The following is a 26,109-nucleotide window of genomic DNA, read 5'->3' as shown; positions in this document are numbered from 1 at the left end:
CCTAACCAAACCACGCAGCACAGAGTGTGTGAGAAGTCGGGAGTGTGTGTTTATGGTACTCCAGGCACCCGGTTTGTATGTCAGTCACACACATAGACATCTCTATCAGTGCGTTCAGTGTAGTGGACTCTTCTGCATGAATAAGGAGGGAGATAGTGTCTCTCTTTCTCTTTCTCTCTCTGTTTTAGTGTTTTCACATCTACTTACATCTACATCTATCTACAGCTTTTAATCTGTTGTCACCTATTAAACAATAGAAAAAAGAACTGGTGTTGAACAAGCTATGGTCACTACTTCTACAGTCATATGAAAAAGTTTGGGCACCCCTATTAATCTTAATCATTTTTAGTTCTAAATATTTGGGTGTTTGCAACAGCCATTTCAGTTTGATATATCTAATAACTGATGGACACAGTAATATTTCAGGATTGAAATGAGGTTTATTGTACTAACAGAAAATGTGCAATATGCATTAAACCAAAATTTGAAACGGTGCAAAAGTATGGGCACCCTTATCATTTTATGGATTTGAATACTCCTAACTACTTTTTACTGACTTAGAGAGATAACTCTTGATCTTCCTTTCGTGGGGCAGTCCTGATGAGTGCCAGTTTCATCATAATGTTTTCAATTGTCTTTGCGACTGCACCTGAGGACACTTTCATGAAAATGTTCGGGATTCAATTTTTTTCGGTTTGACTGATAAAGTAATTTTGTCTTTTCTTAGTTGAGCAGTTTGTGCCATGATAATTCATAAGAATATTATTTAATACAAATATATTTGTAAAATAATTTACTTTATTTATTTTTATACGTCTCTGTATAAAAATCTGTCTTTCTTTACCTTATTCTCATGTGTGGCTTTTCTCTTACATACATTCTCTCTCTTCCTCTTTTTTATTTTCTCTCTTTCTAGCTCTCTTTTCTCACTCTTGCCTATTGTCTCTCTTGTTAAGTCTTTATCTGTGTGTGTGAGTTTGAGTGAAGGGCTGTTCGCATGTATGTGAGAAGTGGGTAAGTGTGTGTGTGTGTGTGTGTGTGTGTGTGTGTGTGAGTTTGTGTGAGTGTGTGTGTGGTACTGTGTTTCTGTATCAATTATTCACAGTCACCTCTTTTTTTCTAACAAGCTGCCATCAAATTTTAATTTGTGCAAGATGGTGAGATGGACGACAGGGAACACACACGCGCGCACACACACACATGCACTGACAAACACACTCTGTTAGCCTGTGGTAAACACTTGGGCTGGTGTGTAATTAGTCTGATTGGAAGGTAATTAGAAATTAAACACCTGTCAGAGTTGTGGAGTGTGTGGACGAGTGTTTGAGAGGGTGTAAACAGTGTGTAGGTAGTGTAGGCTGTGTAGGTGGTGCAGAAGGTCCAGCTGTTCTAGCTGCTGCTGGAAGCTAATTAATGGTGTGGTTTTAGAGATGTTAGATCTGTACTGGAGCCAGTTCTGGAATAACTGTAACTGTGGATTCCAACCACACTTCCACAGTTGTCCATTTAAGTGTTTGCTGGAATGATGGCGCTCCATCAAATACTCTTGAGTTGGGGATTTTGAAGTTGGGGATGAGGTAGGGTGGTGAACCGCAAACATTCTGACCTCAATACCACATGTTAGATGCAATGTTTAATACCCAAAGTTCCTGTGGGTCCTTAAAATGTCTTAAATTAAAATCTGTGAAATTAAGGTCTTAAATTGTCTTAAATTTGCTGTAGGTATTAAATTTTCAGACACGTTGCAAATAATGCCGGTGGAAAAGAACATACTAGCTTTAGCGGCGAGTTAGCTAAAGAGGGAGAACTAAGGTTAGCAGAGAGCTAGCTAACTTTACCGGTGAGTTCGCTAATGTTACCATGAGAAAACTAAGGCCAGTGGAGCTAACGTTAAACATGAGTTAGCTATGTTACCGGGAAGAGAACTAAGGTTAGCAGAAAGCTAGATAACATTAGCTGTGAGCTAGCTAGCGTTACCATAAGAGAACTAAAGCTAGCGGAGCTAATGTTAGCGGCAAGTTAGCTTTGTTACTGGGGAGAGAACTAAGGTTAGCAGAGAGCTGGCTAACATTAAAAGAGAGAGAACAAAGTTTAGCAGAGAGCTGGCTAACATTAACAGGGAGAGAACTAAGGTTAGCAGAGAGCTAGCTAACATTAGTGGCAAGCTAGCTAACATTAGCAGAGAGCTACCTAACATAAGATTAGCGGCAAGCTAACTAAATTACTAACATTAGTGGAGGGTTAGTACCCGTTTGTACGGGTTACCGTACAAAATGGAAGTGTTAAGTTTTGATTTCCAGTACAATACATTATTTTTTTTACCAAAGACATTATGATAAAATGTTTTGGTCTTAAATTTGATATATTGAGGTTTTAAAAAACATAAAATTTTACTTTTAAAATGGTGCAAGAACCCTGAATACCATTTTAATGACCTTGATTTCAGAAGATCCAATGCAACTTTCCCAATACTTTTGTCCATATAGTGTAGATAACAAAACTAAGACAAGATCAGAAGACTTTCTGTCCTACATCAGCATCTCTCACACCATACCTGCCTTTTATCTTTTTATCTTTCTCTCTCTCTCTCTTTTCTTTTCTGACTAGCATATCAGCTCTGTTTTACATGGATTAACTGTGGATTCCAACCACACTTCCACAGTTCTTCATTTCAGTGTTCGTTGGAATTATGTTGCTCCATCAAAACTCTTGAGATGGAGATGTTGAAGTTAGGGATGAGGTTAAGTGGTAAACCTCCAATATTCTGACCTCAAGATCACTTTTCTTGTTGTTAAATGCAATAGAATCCTCAGTAGAGACAGTTAAACTCAGTTTAATGCACTTTAAAACCTTTGATTTCAGAAGATCCAATGCAACCACACAGGTTTCCTCGATACTTTTGTCCATATAGTATAGATAACAAAACTGAGATCAGAAGACTTTAGGAGGCTCCAGAATAGTCTCTCACACTCTCACTCACACTTCCTCATCAATCCTCTGTCCTCCTTCTTTCTGTCTTACATCAGCATCTCTCACACCCTACCTCCCTTTTATCTTTTTATCTCTCTCTCACACTCTCTTTCTCTCTCTCTCTCTCTTCTGACTAGCATATCAGTGTGTAATCCCAGCACATCAGCTCCGTTCTACATGTCAGCTAATTTGGCCTCAATCAGCTGTAATTGCTGGTTAATTGTAGTTTAATGAGATCAGGGAGAGACTAGTGGTGCTCGAAGAGAGAGAGAGAGAGACATATACACACACACACACACACACACACACACACACACACACACACACACATATACACACACATATGCACGGACACAGTAAAGCCTGGGGGAAGGCTTTATGGACCGCAGAACATACACACTTATCTTGTATATACACACCGTACACACACACACACACACACACACACATATGGATTTACACAGTATTGCCTGGGGGATGAACACATGGACCAGAGAAACACACAAACACACACTCTCTCTCTTATTTTTGCTCTAACACCACTCTAACAGACCATAAACATTAACAACACAACACATACAACATATGTATGAGAAAGAGAAAGATAGAGAGAGAGAGACAGACAGACAGACAGAGTAGGAAGGAAATTTCCCTGCAGACCTCATTAAAGACTTCCAATCCCCCTTCGCTTGCCCTGCAGAAAAAGACCAGAGGGAGGGAGAAAGAGAGAGACATGAGAAAAATAAATAAAAAATTAAGAATCACAGTTAAAATTGACAGAGAGAAAGATAATGAAAAAGGAAGGAAATAAATATTGAAAATGAACAATTGTAATGAGAAAAGAATACAAACAAATCATGCCTGAAAAAAAATGTAAAGAGAGAGTGAAGGCTGGATGGAGGGGTGGAGGAAGAGAAAGAAGAAAGGTGGATGAGGGAAGTGGATTGGGAAAGAGGGGAGGAGGTAGATGGTAGGTAATCAAAAGTATGGAGAGAGAAGGGTGGAGGGAGGAAGGTACAGAAAGGGGGAGGTCTACAGAGGAATGAAGGATGGTGAAATGGATGGAGAAAGGTAGACAGAGGGGGATAAAGGAAGAAAGAGGGGTGGATAGAGGGATGAAGTGGATGAGAAGGAGTGGTGCAAAAGGTAAAGAAAAGAGAGAGAGAGATGGGTGAAAGAATGGAAAGGAAGGGATTGAGGAAGAAATAGAAGGACGGTTGGTGAGAGGAGAGGAATGGGTGGAGGAAAAGAAAGAGGAAAGATAGGTAAGGGAGATGGAGAATGGATGAAGAAAGGAAGGGGATGGCGGATGGTTATATGGAGGTGGAGGAAGGGGTGGAGAGAGATAGATGTAGAGGGAAGGATGAAGAAAAAGATGAAAGGGTGGATGAATGATAGCTGTTAGAGAGAGAAGTGGAGGAAGGGAAGAGTAGATAGAGGGATGGTAAGTTGTAAGGTGGAAGGTAGATGGAGGGGGTATAGGGGGAGAAGGAGCGGTGGATAGAGGGAGGGAGTGAATAAAAAGGAGGGGTGAATAAAAAGGAGGGGTGAATAAAGGAGAAAGATGAGAGACAGGGGAAAAGAAAAAAAAGGAAGATGGATAAGGGGAAGGGAGGGAGAGTTGGAGAGTGAGGGTGTAGATGGATGATGGTAGGTGGTTAAACGGATGGAGAGAAAAAGAAGGGTGGAGGGAGGAAGCTACAAAAGGGGGTGTAAAAGGGATGGAGGAAGGGAGAGAGGGAAGGATGGATGGTAGATGGAGAGAAGAGAAAGTGTGGAGGGACAGAGAGATGGAGGGAAGGATGGAGGAGGCGGAGGGAAAAGTTTGGATCGATTATGGGTAGATAAAGGGAGGGGTGGAGGAGGAAAGTGTAGCTGAAGGGTTGGAACGAGGAAAGTAGATGAAGGGGTGAATAGAGGGAGGGAGGGAGGGTATAAGAAAAAAGAGTGGATGAGGGAGAGAGAAGAAAGAGATGGGTGGAGGTATGGAAACGGAGGGCTAGAGGGAAGATGAATGGAGCAATAGAAGTGGCGCGAAAGATGGAGGCACACAATTTGGAAAAGGAGAAAAAGAAGTGGATGGAAAAAGATGGAGGGGTGGAATGGTCAAAAGAGGAAGGGTGAGGGAGGAATGTGTGGATGAATGGAAGTAGAAATGGGAGGGTGGATGGGAGATAGGGAGGGTGGATAGATGGAGAGGGATGGGTGGATGAAGGAGGAGAGAAAAGAGTGGATGTAGGAAGAGAGGGAGTAGTAGAAGGAGGGGTGGAAGGTGAAAGAGGGGCGGTAGATTGGTGGTAGTTGGTTAGAGTTTGGGTGGATTAGAGAAGAAGGGGAGGGATGAGTGGATGAAGAGAGAGAAGTTTATGGATAAAGAAGGAGAGGTAATAGATGAATGGATGGAAGTTGTGGATGTGGTCAGCAGGGAAGGATTAAGGGAGGGAGGATGATGGAGGGGTGCAGAAGGGAGGTGAAGGGCAGATGGAGGTAGAGAGAAGGATGAAAGTGTGGATTTAAGGAGGAAGAGGGAGGAGGTAGAAGGAGGGAGGGAGATGGAGGTGGATAAAGGTGGATTTAAGTAGGGAGAGAGAGGGATAGATGGAGTGAAGTGTAAGCAGAAATACTGTTTCATCACTAAAGCGTTTAAGCTTTGAGCACACACACACACGCGCACACACACACACACACGCTATAACCATACTAACCAGAAACCTAACTTAAACTTAAACCTAAACCTAAGTATAACCATACTAACCTTTAACCTAAACTCAATCTTAAAACTAACTCTAACCAGAACCTTACTAACCTTAAACCTAAACTCAAACCTAAAACTAACTCTAACCAGAACCAAACTAACCTTAAATCTAAACTCAAACTTAAAACTAACTCTAACCAAAAAACATATTAATTTTAAACCTAAACTCAAACTTAAAACTAACTCTAACCAGAACCAAATTAACCTTAAACCTAAACTCAAACTTAAAACTAACTCTAACCAAAAACCATACTAACTTTAAACCTAAACTCAAACTTAAAACTAACTCTAACCAAAAAACATACCAACTTTAAACCTAAACTCAAACTTAAAACTAACTCTAACCAAAAACCATAGTAACTTTAAACCTAAATTAAAAATGAAAACTAACTCTAACCAGAACCAAACTAACCTTAAACCTAAACTCAATCTTAAAACTAACTCTAACCAAAAAACACACTAACTTTAAACCTAAACTCAAACCTAAAACTAACTCTAACCAGAACCATTCTATCCTTAAACCTAAACTCAATCTTAAAACTAACTCTAACCAGAACCAAACTAACCTTAAACCTAAACTCAATCTTAAAACTAACTCTAACCAAAACCAAACTTACCTTAAACCTAAACTCAAACTTAAAACTAACTCTTACCAGAACTATTCTAACCTTAAACCTAAACTCAAACTTAAAACTAACTCTAACCAAAAACCATGGTAAATTTAGACCTAAACTCAAATTTAAAACTAACTCTAACCAGAACCTTACTAACCTTAAACCTAAACTCAAACCTAAAACTAACTCTAATCAGAACCGTACTAACCTTAAACCTAAACTCAAACCTAAAACTAACTCTAACCCGAACCATTCTTACCTTAAACCTAAACTCAATCTTAAAACTAACTCTAACCAGAACCAAACTAACCTTAAACCTAAACTCAAACTTAAAACTAACTCTAACCAAAAAACACACTAACTTTAAACCTAAACTCAAACCTAAAACTAACTCTAACCAGAACCATTCTAACCTTAAACCTAAACTCAATCTTAAAACTAACTCTAACCAGAACTATTCTAACCTTGAACCTAAACGCAATCTTAAAACTAACTCTAACCAGAACCAAACTAACCTTAAACCTAACCTTACATCTAAATCTAACCAAAACAATACAAACCCTAAACCTAACCTTTTGTTAACACTAACCAAAAACCATAATAACTTTAAACCTAAACTCAAACTTAAAACTAACTCTAACCAGAACCATACTAACACTAAACCTAACTTTACATCTAACCTGAACCATACTAATCTTATACATAACCTCAAATATAAACCTAACTTTTACCTTAAACGTAAACTTAAACTTAAAACTCTAACCATAACTATCCTCTCCGAAACGTAATTAAAATCTTAAACATAAATGTAACTGTAGTAACCCAAAACCTCATTTTTAAACTTAATCTTTAAACTGTAACTGTAACCATACCATCCTTAAACCTAATCCCAACTCTAACTGTAATAATACTAACCCTAAAACTTACCCTACCCTTAAACCTAAACACAACCTAAAACAACTGTAAAGACACTAACCCTTAACCTAATCCTAAACTTAACCATAACCATAATAGTCTTAAACCTGAACTTGAACTCTAATTAACTATAGCAACTCTAAACCTAAGCTTAACTCTAATCATAATCCAACTTTAAACCTACATAATTATAAAAAAATAACACAACAGTACTGCATTAACACGCTCCGCTTTAACATATCTTACATATTACACACACACACACACACACACACACACACACAGTGAAGGCTGGGGGGATGAATGCATGGCCCAGAGGAACACACACATACACATACACACACACTAAGCCTGGGGGAAGGCCACATGGACCACTTGAACACACACACACACACACACACTTTTAACACAACACAATCTGCTGCTCCTGTTAAAACTGTCAACCCCCTCACCCTCATGCACACACATTTGCTGTGTATGTGTTTTTCCTAATGGATACTGCATTGCATTTTATGCTCACACACACACACACACACACACACACACACACACACACACACAGATGTTTTATTACAGTAGTGTGACGACCCCCAATGATTTTTGTATTATTTTCTTGTGGACACAATGTTTGCTTGACAACTGCAGACATTGTGCAGTGGCATTGCTCGCCGTGTTACACATGGAAGTTGTTCGTATTCAGTACATGTCAGCACCTGTGACTGGTCTGTAAAAAAGAGGAGTGCAGTTATGGAGTGAATTTAACAGGTAAATGGAACTGTAGAAAGCATGCAAGTACGTAAACTTGCAAAGACATGTTCAGCTTTGTTTTTCTCTGAAAGCATGCAGAGGGTTTAACACTATGGCTACACCTAAAGCTAAACTCTAAATCTCAATTTATATACAGTTGTACTAAACCTATACTGAAACCTAACCCTAATTATAGCTGTAATTATGCTAACTCTAACCTAAAACTAACCCTAAATATAAATCTAAATATGGTCATACTAAACCTAAACCCAAACGTCCCAAAATCATAACCCTACCTATAACTGTGACTATACTAACCCTAAGCCAAAAAGGAACCCTGAACCTAAATCTAAATATGACCATACTAAACTTTAACCCAAACTTAACCATAACCCTAACTATAACTGTTAATTCTGCTAAAAACTAAACCTAAAATTAACCCTAAATTTAAATCTGACTATGGCCATACTAAACCTCCAAACTTAACCATAAACCTAACTATAACTGTAACTATTCAAACCATAAACCTAAAATTAACCCTAAATCTCAATCGAACTATGTGTTACGCCCTCGCTAGGTTTCCCTCTGTTTCCCCGGTGTTTCCACTGTTATTTTCCATTACGTGTGTGTAATTTGTAGCTCCGCCCCTTGTTACCTGTTTCCCCAGGTGTTCCTTGTTTCATGTTTAGTATATATAGTAATTGTTAGTCTACGTTTGCGGTCGGTCTTTGCACCTTCCCACGTTTGTTTGTCTCGTTACGCTATTTGCTATTGTTTATTCACGGTTTCGTCACGCTCTGCTTGTTTCTTGTTTATTTCTAGTTCCCTTTATTTCTTGTATATTTCTAGTCACGTTTAGTTCTTGTTTGTTTCTTTGTTTACTTTGTATATATTTACGTATTATTCCTTTGTATATATTCCCTTACCTTGTTTTGTTATTATCTGTTTAGTTTAGCTTAGTTCTTTGTTGGTTTTCCCTGTTTGTTTATGTATATAGATATTTTCGTTATTCCCCTGTTTTGTTTACTTGTTTATTTGTTATTTAATAAAGTCATGTCTTACCCGTTTAAACGTCCGCCTCCCGTCTCACCTCGCGTTACAGAAAGACCGACCGCCAAGGACGTTTATTCGGGAAACCCTTGGGTTGGATCCGGGCTGGCCATCCGTCATGCCCCCTTTGGGACCTCGGCGCAGGAAAATCCGAGGCCTCGAGGCCGGAGAAGGCCTCGGGCTGGGCGTTCTAAGAGGTCCCAAAAATCGGAGGATTTTCTTGGGGGGGGCTAACGGTTGGGGCCATCGGCCTCGCTCCTAACCGCGAGGTAGGCAAGGCGGGCAGAAACGCGGACTGTGAGGACTACTTCTGGGATTACGTGGACCTCCTCGCAGCCGCGTCCAGTTCGGAGGACGAGTTCTACCCCCTGACGAGAGCCCGCTTGCCGCCGCTTGCGGAGGCTATCCTCCACCCGCCTCCCAGGGCGCGCTCCACCTCGGCGGCTCCGCAGCTAGCTTCTGAGGCTAACCAGCTAGCTCCTCCGGCGGCTGCAGCTCGAGGCTTCCCCACGGCTACGCGGCTAATGCAGGTAGCATCTCCAGCGGCTGCAGCTCCAGGCATTCCCACGGCTACGCGGCTAACGCAGTTAGCATCTCCTGATTCCACGGGTCAAGTTTCTCTGGCTGCTACGGCGCTCGCATCTTCTACGGCTGCAGACCCAGCTTCCACGGCGGCCGCCGAGCAGCGCTTCCAGTCACCCGTAGCGGCAGCAGATCTTCGCTCCGGGGTTCCCATGACAACGGCGCTACACTGTACTGCTACTGCCACCCCGGAACCTGAATACGCTACGGTGAAATTAGGTCAAGTCTCCGTGCAGTCTTCAGCAGCCCGAGTCGTCACACAGACACCTACAGCCCAAGGGTCCAAGTCTGTTCATGTGAGTGTTCCTGTGTCAGCGGTGCCCGCCACCGCTAATGTCCCTGTGTCAGCGGTGCCCGCCACCGCCCATGCTCCAGGGTCAGCGGTGCCCACCGCCTATGTTCCTGTGCCAGCGGTGCCCACCGCCAATGTTCCTGTGCCAGCGGTGGCCACCGCCAATGTTCCTGTGCCAGCGGTGCCCACCGCCAATGTTCCTGTGCCAGCGGTGCCCACCGCCTATGTTCCTGTGCCAGCGGTGCCCACCGTCAATGTTCCTGTGCCAGCGGTGCCCGCCACCGCCAATGTTCCTGTGCCAGCGGTGCCCGCCACCGCCTATGTTTCTGTGCCAGCGGTGCCCACCGCCTATGTTCCTGTGCCAGCGGTGCCCACCGCCCATGCTACGATGCCAGCGGTGCCAGACACCGTCCATGTTCCTGTGCCAGCGGTGCCCACCGCCAATGTTTCTGTGCCAGCGGTGCCCACCGCCTATGTTCCTGTGCCAGCGGTGCCCACCGCCCATGCTACGATGCCAGCGGTGCCCACTGCTCCTGCTACGATGCCAGCGGTGCCAGACACCGTCCATGTTCCTGTGCCAGCGGTGCCCACCGTCCATGTTCCGATGCCAGCGGTGCCCACCGTCCATGTTCCTGTGCCAGCGGTGTCCACTGCCCATGTGCCAAAGCCAGCAGTGCCCACCGTCCATGTTCCTGTGCCAGCGGTGTCCACTGCCCATGTACCGAAGCCAGCAGTGCCCACCGTCCATGTCCCTGTGCTAGCGGTGCCTACCGCTCCAGCGCCGACCACGCCGCCAGCCCCAGCTGCTCAAGTCACCGCGCCGTCAGCTTCTGCTGCCCGAGATGCCGCACCGCCAGTGTCTACTGCCCGAGTCGCCGCACCGCCAGCTCCTGCTGCCCGAGTCGCCGTGCCGCCAGCTCCAGCTGCCCGAGATGCCGCACCGCCAGCTCCTGCTGCCCGAGTCGCCGCACCGCCAGCTCCTGCTGCCAGAGACGCCGCACCGCCACCAGCTCCTGCTGCCCGAGTCGCCGCGCCTCCAGCTTCTGCTGCCCAAGCCGTCGCGTCGCCAGCGAGGCCCGTCACCACACCCATGCCAGTCCCTGCACCCAGGACTAAGTTTTGCCCCAAGCCCCGTGTGCCCAGGTCTGCCCCAAGGCCTCCGGACTCCAGCCCAAGAACTTTGCCCAGGCTGGCTCCACGAACTTCCCCTCAGACTTTAGCCAGTCCTGGGCATCCCCAAGTTGTTCTGGTCCCCATGTCACTTCCTGTTCTGGTCCCCGTGTCTGTCTATGTTCCGGTTCCTGTCCTGTCTGGTTTGTCTGTGCCTGTTCCTGTCACCGTTTTCGTGTCTGTTCCTGTCAATGTTTTTGTTCCCGTTCCCATGTCTAGTCCTGTCCAGTCACCTGTCATGTCTCACGTCCAGTCATCGTCCCCTGTCCAGTTCCCCGTCCAGTCTCGTGTCTCGTCCAGTGTACAGTCTAATGTCCAGTCTCCGTTTATGCCCAATGTCCAGTCTCCAGTCATGTCCCCTGTTCCGTCTCCTTTCTTTGTCAAGTCTTCTGTCCCATCTCCTGTTTTGTCTCAAGTCAAGTCCCCGGTCTCGTCTTTTGTTTTTCCCGGCCTCTCCCCGCCGCAGGCCCCCGGGTTTCGTTTTTACGCGCCTCGGGAGCTGCGCGTTTAGGGAGGGGCTTCTGTTACGCCCTCGCTAGGTTTCCCTCTGTTTCCCCGGTGTTTCCACTGTTATTTTCCATTACGTGTGTGTAATTTGTAGCTCCGCCCCTTGTTACCTGTTTCCCCAGGTGTTCCTTGTTTCATGTTTAGTATATATAGTAATTGTTAGTCTACGTTTGCGGTCGGTCTTTGCACCTTCCCACGTTTGTTTGTCTCGTTACGCTATTTGCTATTGTTTATTCACGGTTTCGTCACGCTCTGCTTGTTTCTTGTTTATTTCTAGTTCCCTTTATTTCTTGTATATTTCTAGTCACGTTTAGTTCTTGTTTGTTTCTTTGTTTACTTTGTATATATTTACGTATTATTCCTTTGTATATATTCCCTTACCTTGTTTTGTTATTATCTGTTTAGTTTAGCTTAGTTCTTTGTTGGTTTTCCCTGTTTGTTTATGTATATAGATATTTTCGTTATTCCCCTGTTTTGTTTACTTGTTTATTTGTTATTTAATAAAGTCATGTCTTACCCGTTTAAACGTCCGCCTCCCGTCTCATCTCGCGATACACTATGGTCATACTAAACCTAAACCCAATCTTAACCATAAACCTAACTATAACTGTAACTATTCAAACCATAGTCTTAAAATGAACCCTAAATCTAAATATGGTCATACTAAACCTAAACCCAAACTTGACCATAAACCTAACTATAACTGTTAACTCTGCTAAAAACTAAACCTAAAATGAACCCTAAATCTAAATATGGTTATACTAAACCTAAACCCAAACTTAACTATAAGCCTAACTATAACTGTAACTATACTAAGAGCTAAACCTAAAATTAACCCTAAATCTCAATCGAACTATGGCCATACTAAACCTAAACCTGAACTGAAACTTAAACCTAATTATAGCTGTAATTATATTATCCCTAACCCTAAACATTAAACCTAAATCTAAATCAAACTACGATCATACTAAACTTAAACCAAACTTAAACATAACCCTAATTATAACTGTAATTTTACTAACACATACACTTAAAATGAACCCTAATTCTAAATCTAACTTAAGACCAAACTTAACAATGACCCTAACTATAACTGTAACTATTCTAACCCTATACCTAAAGTTAACCCTAAACCTAACTATGTCTATACTAAACCTAAACTTGAACTTAACCATAACCCTAACTCTAACCATAACATACTAACTCTAAACCTAAAATTAGCCCTAAACCTAACTATGAATATACTAAACCTAAACTTAATCAGAACCCAAAATATAACTCTAACCCTAACTCTAACCATAACTGTACTATCCCTAAACCTAAAATTATCCCTAAATCTAAAAATGGCCATACTAAACTTGAACCCAAACTTAATCATAACCCTACCTATAACTGTTACTATACTAACCCAAAACCTTAAAATGAACCCTAAACTTAAATTAAATTATATCTGTACTAAACCTAAACCTAACCATAGCTCTAATTTCAGCTCTAACCATAAACCTAAACAAAGTCAGAGCCCCAAATAAAAGACCTAGACCTAACTGAAGAAACTAACCATCGAAGCATATTAATCTGATCTTGCTTAAACATAAAAATACTAAACCTAAACTCAACTCTATACCAAACCTAACCTACAGACGTTAGAGTAGAATATTATTGCGCTGTTAGTATGTATTGTATTTATATTGATGGTTATCTGTGTGATGGTCCTGCTGAATGTTTCTGTGGATGCTCCTCTGATCAATAGATTATAACTGTATATAATAATAGCTGTTAGAGTGAGTACAGAATTACTGTCATTATGATTAATTACACTGAATTGTTCTGGGTTTTAAGTGGTTTAAAGGGAATTATTATAATCTCATAGCTGCTTGATTTTGTCCTGTGCTTTAATCGTTTCATCGAAATGAATGTGAATGTGAGGACTGGTTTGTGTGTGTGTGGTCATTCCTATGTACTTATTTATGGCTTGTGTCTAATTATCTAATAATTGGCAATATAGTATTTTTTGGATTGTTTTCCCAAAAATCATCAGTGTGTCTGATAATCTGGTGCACCTTATGTATGAATTTTACCAGTAAGGAACAGTAAAACCACTCTGCTGAAGTGCAGTGTTATACAAGAGTTTCAATTTAGTTCTCCAGCACCAGGGCTGGAGCAGCATTAGCATTAGCCGCTAACTGTGCTAAGCGCTAGCTTTTTTGCCGCTCAGAGGTCTGCGCATTTACCATGTTAAAACAAGCTACATGGGACGAACCACTAGCTAATATCGCCCTGGCTAACTGGAACACTCAGGGTTCCTCAGTATGGAGCTGTTGAGCGACAGTTACTACTATGCTAATGTTTTGCTGCTGCGCCCAGCCTTGAAATCTGGGTATCTATTTTCACTGTAAATAAAAGGAAGCGCTTTACTTATCCAAATAAACAGTTTTCAGGAGAGAAATCTGTGTAGATTAACATCCAATGCTTGCTTGACTTTAAAAGTAAATGTTTCTTTTTTTAAGAATTACAGTTTTGTTTACGTAGCGTAGCTTTACTTAACTTAGTTAACCCTCCACCACCCAGCAGCGAGACCTGCTGAAATAGAAGAAAATCATGGTGACACCCATGTTCCTTACTAGTGTCGCATAATGCGCTTTGTGTATGAAAATAGACCAGAGAATATTCTTTATGCACTTAAGTTGAAGGTTGCTTTTTCTTAACTTTTTAGAGTGAGATTATGCCTCTGCAATATATATTTAATTCATTTTAAGGCTTTTAACAAATTTTAACTAGGGTTGCCAATAATTAACCAGCAACAACTGAATACACCTGCAGTTTGCAGCCTGGCAAAGCATTAACGGAGGACACCCAGAGTTTGGTGATGTTCATGTGTTTCAGACTTCAGACAGTCATTGGCTGCAGAGGATTCTCAACAAAGTATTAAATCTGAACATTTTATTTACGGTGAAGTTCATTTGTTCGAGCCCCTTTTGAGCCCCTGAAATGAGAAAGCTTTGTAGAGAAAGGGTTATAATTCCTAAAAGCTTCTTAGGATATTTTTGTTCAACTCCTTGAATTAAACCTGAAAGTCTACACTTCAGTAGCATCCCATTTTTGTCCAGATGTCCAAATTCTTATGGGGCAAACTATATATATATATATATATATATATATATATATATATATATATATATATATATATATATATATATACAGCTCTGGAAAAAATAAGAGACCACTTCAGTTTCTATTTATAGGTATATGTTTAAATTAAATTAACATAAACTATGGACATTTCTCCCTAATTCCAATAACAATATTGTCATTTAGAGCATTAATTTGCAGAAATTGTGAAATGGCTGAAATAACAAAAAAGATGCAGAGCTTTTAGACCTTAAATAATGCAAATAAAACAAGTCCAGAAATCTATATTTGGTGGAATAACCCTGTTTTTTAATTACAGTTTTCATGTGTCTTGGCATGTACTCCTCCACCAGTCTTACACACTGCTTTTGGATAACTTTATGCCCCTCCTGGTGCAAAAATTCTTCAAGCAGTTCAGTTTGGTTGAATGGCTTGTGATCATCTATCTTCCTCTTGATTATATTCCAGAGGTTTTTAATTTGGAATAAAAGAAACTCATTTTTAAGTGATCTCTTATTTTATATATATATATATATATATATATATATATATATATATATATATATATATATATATATATATATATACTGTATATATATATATATATATATATATATATATATATATATATATATATATATATACTGTATATATGAACGCTGTTACAGCTGCTACTACTGAAACGGACATGTCCCCTGGCACACAAACACACCGCATTATGCATGTACTCCCGAATGCATGCTGCATGCACACGGTGTATACACACACACACACACACCACACACAAACATAAACATACACAGTGTACCATAGTGCTCGGTCTCCGAGGGACTGCTGAGATGTTTCTATGGCAACCTGCAGCTTGCTCCTCTAATGAACTGGTTGTCATGGCGACATGGGGTTGGCTGTGCACGAATTGAGAAAGTGAATAAAGGAAGAGTTTTACACTTTTAACACACGCAAACACACACACTCATACACACTCCCTACTGCACACCCAGTGAGCATGTGCGGTCCGCCTCAAGGTCATGGGCCCGTGGCTTTCCAGCTGTTCTCACACATCTGTTTCTCACAGCCTCTGGACTGGAGACATGAGACCCCCGCTCTGCAGCCCCTGGCTGCGGGGTTTGGATGCTGTGCAGCGTATCTGTATGGCAGTGCTGCAGCGTTACAGTGTGCCAGACTCGCTGAGCTACATGTGCCAGGCCTCATAGCCTACTTACACTGTCATCTGTATTCCTCACACACGCCCCTGTGTCTGACTGCAGCCCAGCAGTGTGTGAAATCGGAAAACCGGCACGGGTATGGAAGAGTGCGGAAGTGTGCAGAAGCGTGCGGAAGTGTGTGACAGTGGAGACGGATTCTGACGAACAGTTGCTGATCTACAAGCTGCTAATCCGCCACCTCTAAGAGCTTCACTCGCTCTTGTGCCGGCCTCCTTTGGTGGCCTCCTCAGTGACAGCAACTGAGAGCGAGCGAGAGAGAAAGAGAGAGAGAGAGAGATGAGTCTCCCTCTAGTGTCTGTCTTGCAGCACTGCTGGTGTGTAAAGACGTAAAAATGCACTCTGGATTGCTGCAAAACTGATTATGGTATAGGTGCGGTCTGACTAGACTCTACCTCTTGCCACAAGAAGGCATAGAAGTGCCCTATGAAAAGGAACTGAAAGATAACTTTTAGGTAGTGTACCTCCAGGTGAGAGATCACTGAATGCTAGATATGATGCACTCAAAGACATTTTTTCTCATTTGACAGACTTAAAGAAGGGACACATCATTTGACTGACAGAAACAGGAGAAGGCATAAAAGTACCCTATGAAAAGGTGCATAGGGACAACTTTTAGGTAGTGAACCTCCTGGTGAGAGATCACTGAATGCTAAAAAATGCACTCAAAGACATTTTGCCCATTACACTTTAAGAAGAAACACATAATTTGACTGAAAAAAAGGTGAGCAATCTGACAAATTGTAGAGAGAAAGAGATAGACAATGTGCAAAATCTCCCTCTAGTGTCTGCCTTGAAGCACTGGCAATGTGTGCAGAGTTAAAAATGCACTCTGGAGTGCTGCAAAACCGATTACCGGTGTGTTTTTTTAGATACTAGGTCTTGCCATAAGAAGGCATAGAAGTGCCCTATAAAATACCCTTAGGGACAACTGATAGTGTACCTCTTGGTGAGAGATCACTGAATGCTAGATATAGCACTGACAAGCATTTGACAAACTTTAAGAAGGCCCCAAGCAAAATGGGGTCTGCCAGATCCCCTCGAACTTGGAGTAGACGCCATGAGTGGGATTCTGATTTAAGTAATGTACTTTCCTGCACGAGACATGACAGAATTTAGAGGGGCAATCACACAGTTTGTCACATGCAATTCACAACCAATTTGTCGTCGTCTGGAGGCCCAAGTCAATTGATTGGTTTGCCTTACTGCAACGGGCCTGTTTACAGGTATGTTTAGACAGTAGTTGCTGCCCCTGCTGCTCTATAAAAAAAACATTTGGGTAGTGTACCTCCTGGTGAGAGACTGTTGACTGCTAGACATGCCTCTCCAATGCACTCAAAGACATGTTACCAAGTTAAAAGAATTTAAGAAGGGGTGCATCAGTGAACTGACAGAAACAGGATTATAATTTTGATAAACTGCCCTCTATCTAAGCAGTAAATCAGCAAGTGTTGCCTTTGTTTGCAGTGGTGTCATGTACAAGAAACTTGGACTTAAATAAACTTGAAATGCATTGTCTTTTGCAACAAATTCAGGTTCTGTTTAGGATCTGATTATGGTTGGGTTAGAGTATGGAAGCATTGAGGTAAAAGAACACACTGCTTCAGCTGTTGGTCTCATCTGAAAAGCCATCGCTTTCCACTACAAAGGGTATACTGACAGTTGATTGATATGTGCAGGACATCCTGTAGCCACTTGCGTTTTCTCTAATGGCAGGGCTTCCTAATAGCATTTTTCAGCAGGATAATGCTCACCCACACACAGCAAGGGTTTCCCAGGAATGTTTCCACCAAATTATATTGCAACACTTACTTGGTCATTAACATTAATGCATTTTAATACTCATTTACCAATACTAAGTATATAGCCTATATGAACAATTCCCTACATCTATACTTTTTTTTTAATAAATTCCAAAAAGCAATGTTATTAGACATTAGACAATTTATTTTTTCATGAGCTGTAAGGTAACAGACTGTTTTCTCTTCTTCTCTCTTTGCAGAAGTGCTTGCGGTTTAACCCTGAAGCCACTGTATGGAAGGCAAAGCAGCAGGTGCTGTGCAGTCTGACCGAGTCTTTACGGGACGTCCTGAATTACGGTCTCTTCCAGCCGGCCACTGACGGGCACGACGCCAAGTTCCTGGAAGAGGAGAGGCCACTCCGGGATTACCCACAGTCCTTTGAGAAAGGGGTGCCCTACTTGGAGGTAGAGCTTACTAAAATGAGCTAAAATAACTAAAGTGCATGATGAACCTAAAGTGTGTTACATTAAAAAGAGAATAGGTAATTTTAAGTAAGGTTAGTGGGAGGCGTAATGTAGGTTATATGTAGGGTATGTGGGGTAACCTTCCCTACACAGAACCTGCACTATACCTCCAATAACCTCAACTTACACAGATCCAGTCTTGCATTAAAGGTGTTTGAGATGGTCCAGACTTGTTCTGTCAAAATTTTTGTTGTGAATGTGCGTGGTTGGAACCAGTTCCTCAGATCTTTGGTTACCTTGGTGATATCTCAGTTCTGCACCAACATGAGTCACGAAGGCCCTTCACAAATCAAATTGTTATCTGTGAACCATAAAAGTGGCATGTTTACTTCATCTCAGGTATAAAAAAAAAAGTGTTCCAGTGCGGGTTTGTGTTGAAAATGAACACTAAATCAATGAAGTTTTATTCAATATTTCTTCTTAAATCAGTGATTATTAAAAAGAGTTTATTCTGCTGTTGTCCAGGAAAGACTTTCTACTAGATTTTGGATAATCACCAATATATCACCTGGTCTGACGAGTACTGGATAGAGCACCATAATTTTTAAGTGATTTATTTAACATTTATTTAAACATAAGGAGCTTCCTTAAGATTAAAATCTCTCTTTTTTTGAGGGAGACTTGACCGTGACTGCACTCTAATTCTAGTTACAGAAGATTACATCAGATCATTTACATGAAAACATTCCACACAAACACAGAACAAATATGAAAACACGTAAAATAGACACAGAAAGCAGCTTAGGAATTCCACTGCTGTGAGGAACTGCAACGTCTGTTACAGACAGTGTAAACATAGTTTTAACTTAGAATCTGTTCAATTCAAAGAAGCTAAAAAACACATTTAATTATCATTTTCAAAAAAGACTTCAAAGACTTAATCTGTTTTGTAGCCCTTACAATCAAAACAGAATTTGCAAGCGCTAGGTAAATTGCTGATCAAAACATTTACACAGATATCTAAATTCAACAAATATCTGACATGTGTGACTAGCTCAGATAATACTTTGTTATATTTAGGACAAAAACGGTAGTTCATATTATCAAAAAATCCCCAAAATTGGCCAAGGGTTCATAATTAAACTCAGTCAAGGAAAAAAATCTAAGCAAAACAGAAGAAAATCTTTCTGCACAATTCTAAACTAATCTTGGGAATCTTGTATAGCAGACCTCTAGAACAACAAGAATCATAAGTGCGGTTAAAATGTGACAGAGAATTACACAAATAGGAAGAGAATTTACCCAACAAAGCTTTATAAATAAGGAGACCAGTGTTGGTGTCTCATAAGACTTAACATAGGCCAAGATATCAAAGCATACATTACACAATGATATGTGCTGTAAACTATATAACCGGCAAAATAAAGAGGATTTAGCTTTGCATATTAATAAATACTGGGGGCATTCATACCTCCCTAGCCTACGTCCGCCATTAGGCAATGTGCCAATTGGTTCATGTCTATTTGCTCCTGAGTCCTATTCTTTCGGCAGTACTGTATGAGTACAAGAAAGAGATTTAGTATGAATGTACTGTATGAAAAAATACAAATGTTAACATAAAACAGTTAGGTTAAGTAAGGTGTTGGATAATCAGGCTTAATTATTTGAGCTTAAACAACTTGTTTATGTTTACAGTACAGGGAGTAGACATTTTGAATGTGTGCATTCATTGGCAGATGTTTGTCAGCAAAATTTGCAAATTAAAGTAGAACTCCTGTGTGAAAATGACTTGTGGTCTAGTGAAACAAGATAACGAGTACAAACTTTTGACCAATAGTCCACCTTTGTTTGCCATCAGCAAAACAAAATACAGCACTTTAAGCTGTAAAAGCTGCTCCCAAAAATGAGGCACTGAGAACTTTAAAAGTGCACAGAGAGTTTATTAAAAAGACTGTGTTAATGTTGTAAAAATAGCGAGTTCTTTGCATGGACTACACTATGCCCCTATCACTAGCATTGTAATCCTATTGGGATCATTGGCTAAAACCGCAGTGTTTCGAAATGCTCGGGCAAACAGAGTTGGGCTATTCAACAAAAGTTCATACTCATTATCATGTTTCACCACAATCCAAGTCCATTTCTCACCAGATTTCTCCTTTAAAGTAGCTGATTGCCTTCATTAGAGTGAGTTTTCACAAACATTTGGACAGTAATAAGGCCCTGGCTGCATTCACAATGTGATAATTGAAGTTTCTGGCCCATTTTCTCATATATTTGTACTGTTTTTCTTGGTGTAACAGGTGGAGAAAGCATTCAAAGTGATATTCAACAGTTTTCTATTCTATTGTAATCATGTTGGAAAAGTCAGGCTCTTGACTGTATGCTGCCAACGAACTTAATAGACATTTATTCTTTTCTTCTGCTTCAGATTCAATTTATTTGTAAACACATAAAAAGTCATTTTGGGGCAAACTACCTAGAAATGGCTGCCATCTCTTTGGCATTGTCTCTCTTGTTCTCATTGTGTCTCTTTCTGTCTCCCTCCAAAACAGTTTCGATACAAAACCAGAGTATACAAGCAGACCAACCTCGATGAGAAGCAACTTGCCAAGCTGCACACCAAGGTACTCGGCCTGGAGCCATGCAGTTCTAATTGGAATTGGAAGTGGGTCGTGTGTGTGGTGTGTGTGTGGCGTGTTATTCATCTGCGAATGTGTGTGTTCAGATCCATTCCCTTGTGTGTTGGCAAAAGGCAGTGTGTGCACACGTCCAATGCTGAATTGTGTGCTGTGTTACTGTGTGTTTATGTGTGTATTTATATGCCTGAATGGAGGTGTGTATGCTTGCTTGAATAAGCTAAACTGTCCAACAGTGAGTCCTTAGAGCTTTGGCAGACTGACTGTGTCTAAAAGAGTACAGGCTGATGCTCTGCTGTCTCTGCCTCCCCCTGCAGGCCAGTCTGAAGAAGTTCATGGACTACATCCAGACTGGATCTGTAGAGAAGGTGGCCAAGTTTCTTGACAAAGGCCTCGACCCCAACTATCATGACCCCGACACAGGAGGTGAGTTTATGATCAATCCATGCCAAACTAATTCAAAATGTTGGGCCTAAACGAATACATCTTGCACACCACCGGTGTGAAGTTTTCTAAAGCATTTACATAGTGGTTAGGAATCACAGTGATAAGTAGATTAACCCATAGCCTGTATATAAATATGTGCAGGACGTCCCCATTCACTCATTACGGCGTTTTGTAGCCAAAATATGGCCGAAATAGAAGCTGCCATCTTGCATGCCCTTGTGCCGTAGAATTAGTAGAATACTAATCAATTAATAGAGGGAAATTATCCACTTACAGAAAAAACTGCAGAGAACATTTCTCTGAGAATCTGTTACAACAGTTAACTGCTGAACAAGCCATTGCTTTACTTCAGAAATGTCCTTTTTAACAGTAAAGTCCGAATGTCGATTCACAATCTCAGGCGACTTGTCAATCGCCACATCGCCACACCCCTTTATATATCAAGGAATAACTCCTATAAAACACATTAACTGTAAAGAAAAACACTGGGGGTTATTAACACAGGAGGGGGGCTTGCAGAATGTACAGAACCCGACTTCCAAAAAAAATCCTGGGTGTGTAACTTTAGATAAAATACTCCGCCATCTCTCATTCAGTTGAATGGAAATAGGTGGGGTTAAAACTTGTACTGGAGGGCGTGAGAGACGTAGTGGCTTCACTTTTCAACCACTGTCGTGCTGTCCATACTTATATACAGTCTATGGATTAACCTAATCCATACACCAATAAAGACGGATACACCGAATATTTGGCAACTGAAAATATTAAGCTGAAAATGGCGAATTTGCTGTGAAATGATGGAATAGGGTCAATATCAAAATAACATACCTTTTGTGTCCACAAAATAAAAAAATCTTTTCACACAAATGCTGTGAAACATTACGTTTATCAAGATTACTTTTGAAAAAACACATTATTACAAATGTAGAGGAATGCTGACCTTCACTTTTTTGATGAGAGTTTTTACCATTTAGACATTTTAATTCAATTAAATTCATTTAGCTATTTTCAAAATATTTAGAGGTATTTTCATTGTGTTAGGAATCACATTGCTAGGGTTGAGTAGATGGGACTAATCCAGACACATTTAAATATGGATGTGTAGCCTGACAACCAAAAATATTCAGCCAATGTCTTTTATTGTTTGGCCAAATAGGTATTTACTTTAATTTATTTTAAATCATATTGCAGTGTACCATCTAGTCACACCTATTATTAACCACTTAAAATCAAAACAATTTACTCACCTAAATGAACGTTTTGTAGAGGAGATGTGTGTAGATTAACATCCAGGACAATATTTTTTTGTTTCAGAATTACATTTTTGTTTACTTAGAAATCCACAAATGGCAAGACCTGATAGATTTTATAGATATCGCTAGAAATTTAGTATCAATGTCCAAACTCTTTCCGAAGTCTGAAGATACAAGTTGTATCAAGATTATCAATAGTATTGCCAGCTAGCTAACTAAGTTAATTCAGCTAGCTATTAACTTGGCCTTAGCAAACATTAGTTTGTTTACCAAAAGACTGAAGTCCTATATAAATATCAAGTTGATTGGCTTGATTAGCACAGGTTACCTGAGGTAAATTTATATCTAATAACTACAATTGCGCAGCTCAAGTGTTCAAATGTTTAGAATGGTGCTGCTGAGGTAAATATGTTAATAGCTAGGTTAGCTAACTAGCTAGCTAACTAAGTTAACTACGAAAATAGCCCCGCTGAGGTAGCTAGCTACACTTAGCTCCCTAAGGGTCTTACACTGATTATTTATTTATTATTTGAAAAATATTTCTGTTTTATTCCAGAACTAGACTTTAGGACTCAATAGTTGTTGTTTTTACAGCCAAAAAGTAACATGTAACAAGTGAAGTCTGCTGTTCTAAGCACACTTTTCTAGATATCTGAACGTCTAAAAGCTCTCTAAAGCTCGTCTAAAGTTGACTTTGTGGATGACCATGTCCTAAATATGGACTTGCTAAATCTTTACCTTTTTCTTACTGTTTTAACTTTATATAATTTTTTAAAGAAATTCTTAGAAAAAGTAATTATATTTATTTTCTTAAGTGTCAGACATGGACGTCCATATGATGTTGACTCTGTAAATGCATTTTAAAAATACAAACAACACTTTTTATGCTTTTAATTTTAAATAACCATAACATAATTTAATTTTCCACAAAAGTGTGAGTAAAATGCACACAATTTAAACAGTGAAAAGTAATGCCCATAATTTTCATTACAACTGTTTAGTATAGTAAGATTGAATTATGTTGCTTAAATGTACAATATAATTGTATACCTTTTATATTTTGTGATATGTCTCTCCAGTTATTATATCAGAGACTATCATAGAATAAAAAAAAAGGTTTTTATTTGAAAATTACCGTTGTGGTAGAAAATAGATTGCACAACATTTTGAAGAAGCATTTTATATTATGTCTTTTTTTTTATTAAGAGCTTAAATACATTAAGAACATTTTATTTATTAATCTGGCCTATTCTGCCAGATTAAATGATATTATTTGCATTAGACTGATTTTACAGGGATAAATAACTGAATCATCGCTCATGCTGAACCACGCTTGCATATATGCATCGACATTAATATCTGTATGAATATTCAATGAACGTCTTTAGAATACACACAGCTGCACCTTCACACGACACATGCTTTTCTGCATATTCCTGTATGTATTTAATCATGTTTCCATGTTCTACACTCCCAAGAGTACAGCTAACCTTCTGGCTGCAGGCTTGTCCCAAGATACGTTTAGTCCTACTGTATGTATGACCAGCATACCGGCTAAAAGCCATTATAGAATACATGCTTCTACAACCCATACAGCCCTACTGTACTCAGGGTGTAAGAAGATATTATTCTGTTTTGCAATACTGTATTGGTTTTCAAAAACAAATTATATATATATATATATATATTATAAGTTTAAAATATAAATGTTGGTATCAGGCAGTGGTGCATTCAGTGTTATGTTTAACCATGAACCACTAGATGGCAGTGTTGTACTCAAACTTTTCTAATTGGATAAAAAGTACACTTTTTTTTATATTACTGTGACTTAACTACGATTTAGTATGATTTAAACAATCCAAATATATAGCCTTGCTTTCAGTACTGCAGCATATTTTTGTGATATACTGAATTTTAACGCCTGCATATCATGGTAAATATCCCATTGATCATCTTGCCAATTATAGGGCCCTAAAAAAATCAATTATATTTTTGGCAAAATCAATTTTATTTCGTTATGTTTTGTTTTTATTGACTTTATCATACCGATTTTTAGGCTTTTGATATAAAAAGAGTTAAACACAAATTGGAGCAAATAAGAACTTTGTATATATTGAAATTTGTGCAATTACATTTATCAATAGCAATGCAAATAATTGATATATAATAAATAAATTATTCTAAATAAATGCTGCAAAAATATTATAAACAAATATTTTATAAAATCTAAATTGTCAGAGTGCAACACATCTTTTTTTTTCAAACACATCTTTACATCTTCACATTTTTCAAACAAAGATTTTAGCAATGCTCTTAAAGGGTTAACGTTACATATTATGCTAAAATCTCTTTCTGCATGATTTTGTATTTCCACTTGGGGCTCAACTTCCAGTATAAACTATCCATTCATTTTCTGTGAATTAGTTGAAAGAGTTTGGTTTCAGGAATCATATGCTCTATTAGCTGTTTGCATTGTTCCCTGTAGCTGCTGTAGGTGAGTGAAAGTAACCGTTTAACGTTAGCCACGCTGAGCTAATGTAGCCGGTTAAGATTAGTAGTGCTGAGCTAAAGTATTCGGTTAAGCGTAAGCCAAGCTGAGCTACAGTAGCCGGTTAGCGTTAGCTGAACTGAGTTTAAGTAGCTGGTTACTGTTAACTAAGCTAAAATAGCTGGTTAGCATTAGCCGAGCTGAGCTAAAGTAGCCAGTTAGCATTAGCCAAGGTGAGTTTAAGTAGTCGGTTACCGTTAACCAAGCTGAATTAGCCGGTTAGCGCTAGCCGAGCTGAGCTAAAGCAGCCGGTTAGCGTTAGCCGAGCGGAGCTAATGTAGCCTGTTAGCGTTACCCAAACTGAGTTAAAATAGATAGATGAAGATGGAAGATTTGAAAAGCACCATTTGAAAACAGTTTTAAGCACCTAAATTAATCTTTCGCAATTAAAAGAAAAAAAATGAAAACACTGACAGATCCTCTGACTTTAACCCTTTTTTAAAGCCTCAACAAGCCAAATCTCCTAATCTCCACCACTGTTCTATATCTGTTCCATGCCTGTTAGAAAAAAAAAAACAGATATGGAACTGATTTGAACTGCAGCTGCATCATATTTATCATCATCTACTCATATTTACTGGACTTGCAGAAAGTCTAAACTGACAGCACAGGTTTAAAGAGTTAAACAGCTATCTGTGACAGGCCACTGTGTGACGACTGGCCTGAGGGGAGTTATATTAGAGGGTTTATGGTGTGATGGTTTAGTTTCCTCACGGTTTGGCTCCTCGGTGCTGTCACAGTCCTGCTGTTTTCACTGCCAGTCTGTCAGCCCCATCTCACATCAGACTCCAGCCTGCCAACTGCAGTGACAACTGCACTGCCTCATGACAACACTGGGAGGCAGCAGTGATCGCAGAAAGTCTGCTTAGATCAGCAGTTCCTGAGTAGTGCTGTCTGTATCAGGTGTGCTAGACAGAGCAACAATGGCTGACTTCACCTAGTGTCAGGAACATTGCAGGTGATATTGGGAGTTCTAGTGAGCGTGTGCTCAGCTCAGATGCTCATGTGAGGCTCACATGGGTGGAACGTGGGCGGGCTTAAGTGGGTTTCAGGTGGGTATGGGCT

The 26,109-nt window shown here is 40.1% G+C and overlaps 1 protein-coding gene across 1 annotated transcript in view; it reads left to right on the top strand.

Annotated features, from left to right (window-relative positions):
- Positions 1-26,109, top strand: part of shank1 (SH3 and multiple ankyrin repeat domains 1) — a 267,279-nt gene that overhangs the window by 144,418 nt on the left and 96,752 nt on the right. Inside the window, exons 3-5 of the mRNA XM_049467895.1 lie at positions 17,957-18,160; positions 20,713-20,784; positions 21,114-21,222. Coding sequence (XP_049323852.1) covers positions 17,957-18,160; positions 20,713-20,784; positions 21,114-21,222 — 385 coding nt within the window. The remainder of the gene's footprint in view (positions 1-17,956; positions 18,161-20,712; positions 20,785-21,113; positions 21,223-26,109) is intronic.

The sequence above is a fragment of the Astyanax mexicanus genome, chromosome 19 (assembly GCF_023375975.1).
Source record: "Astyanax mexicanus isolate ESR-SI-001 chromosome 19, AstMex3_surface, whole genome shotgun sequence".
Lineage (NCBI taxonomy): Eukaryota > Metazoa > Chordata > Actinopteri > Characiformes > Acestrorhamphidae > Astyanax > Astyanax mexicanus.
This window is presented reverse-complemented; position numbering and strand designations above follow the sequence as displayed.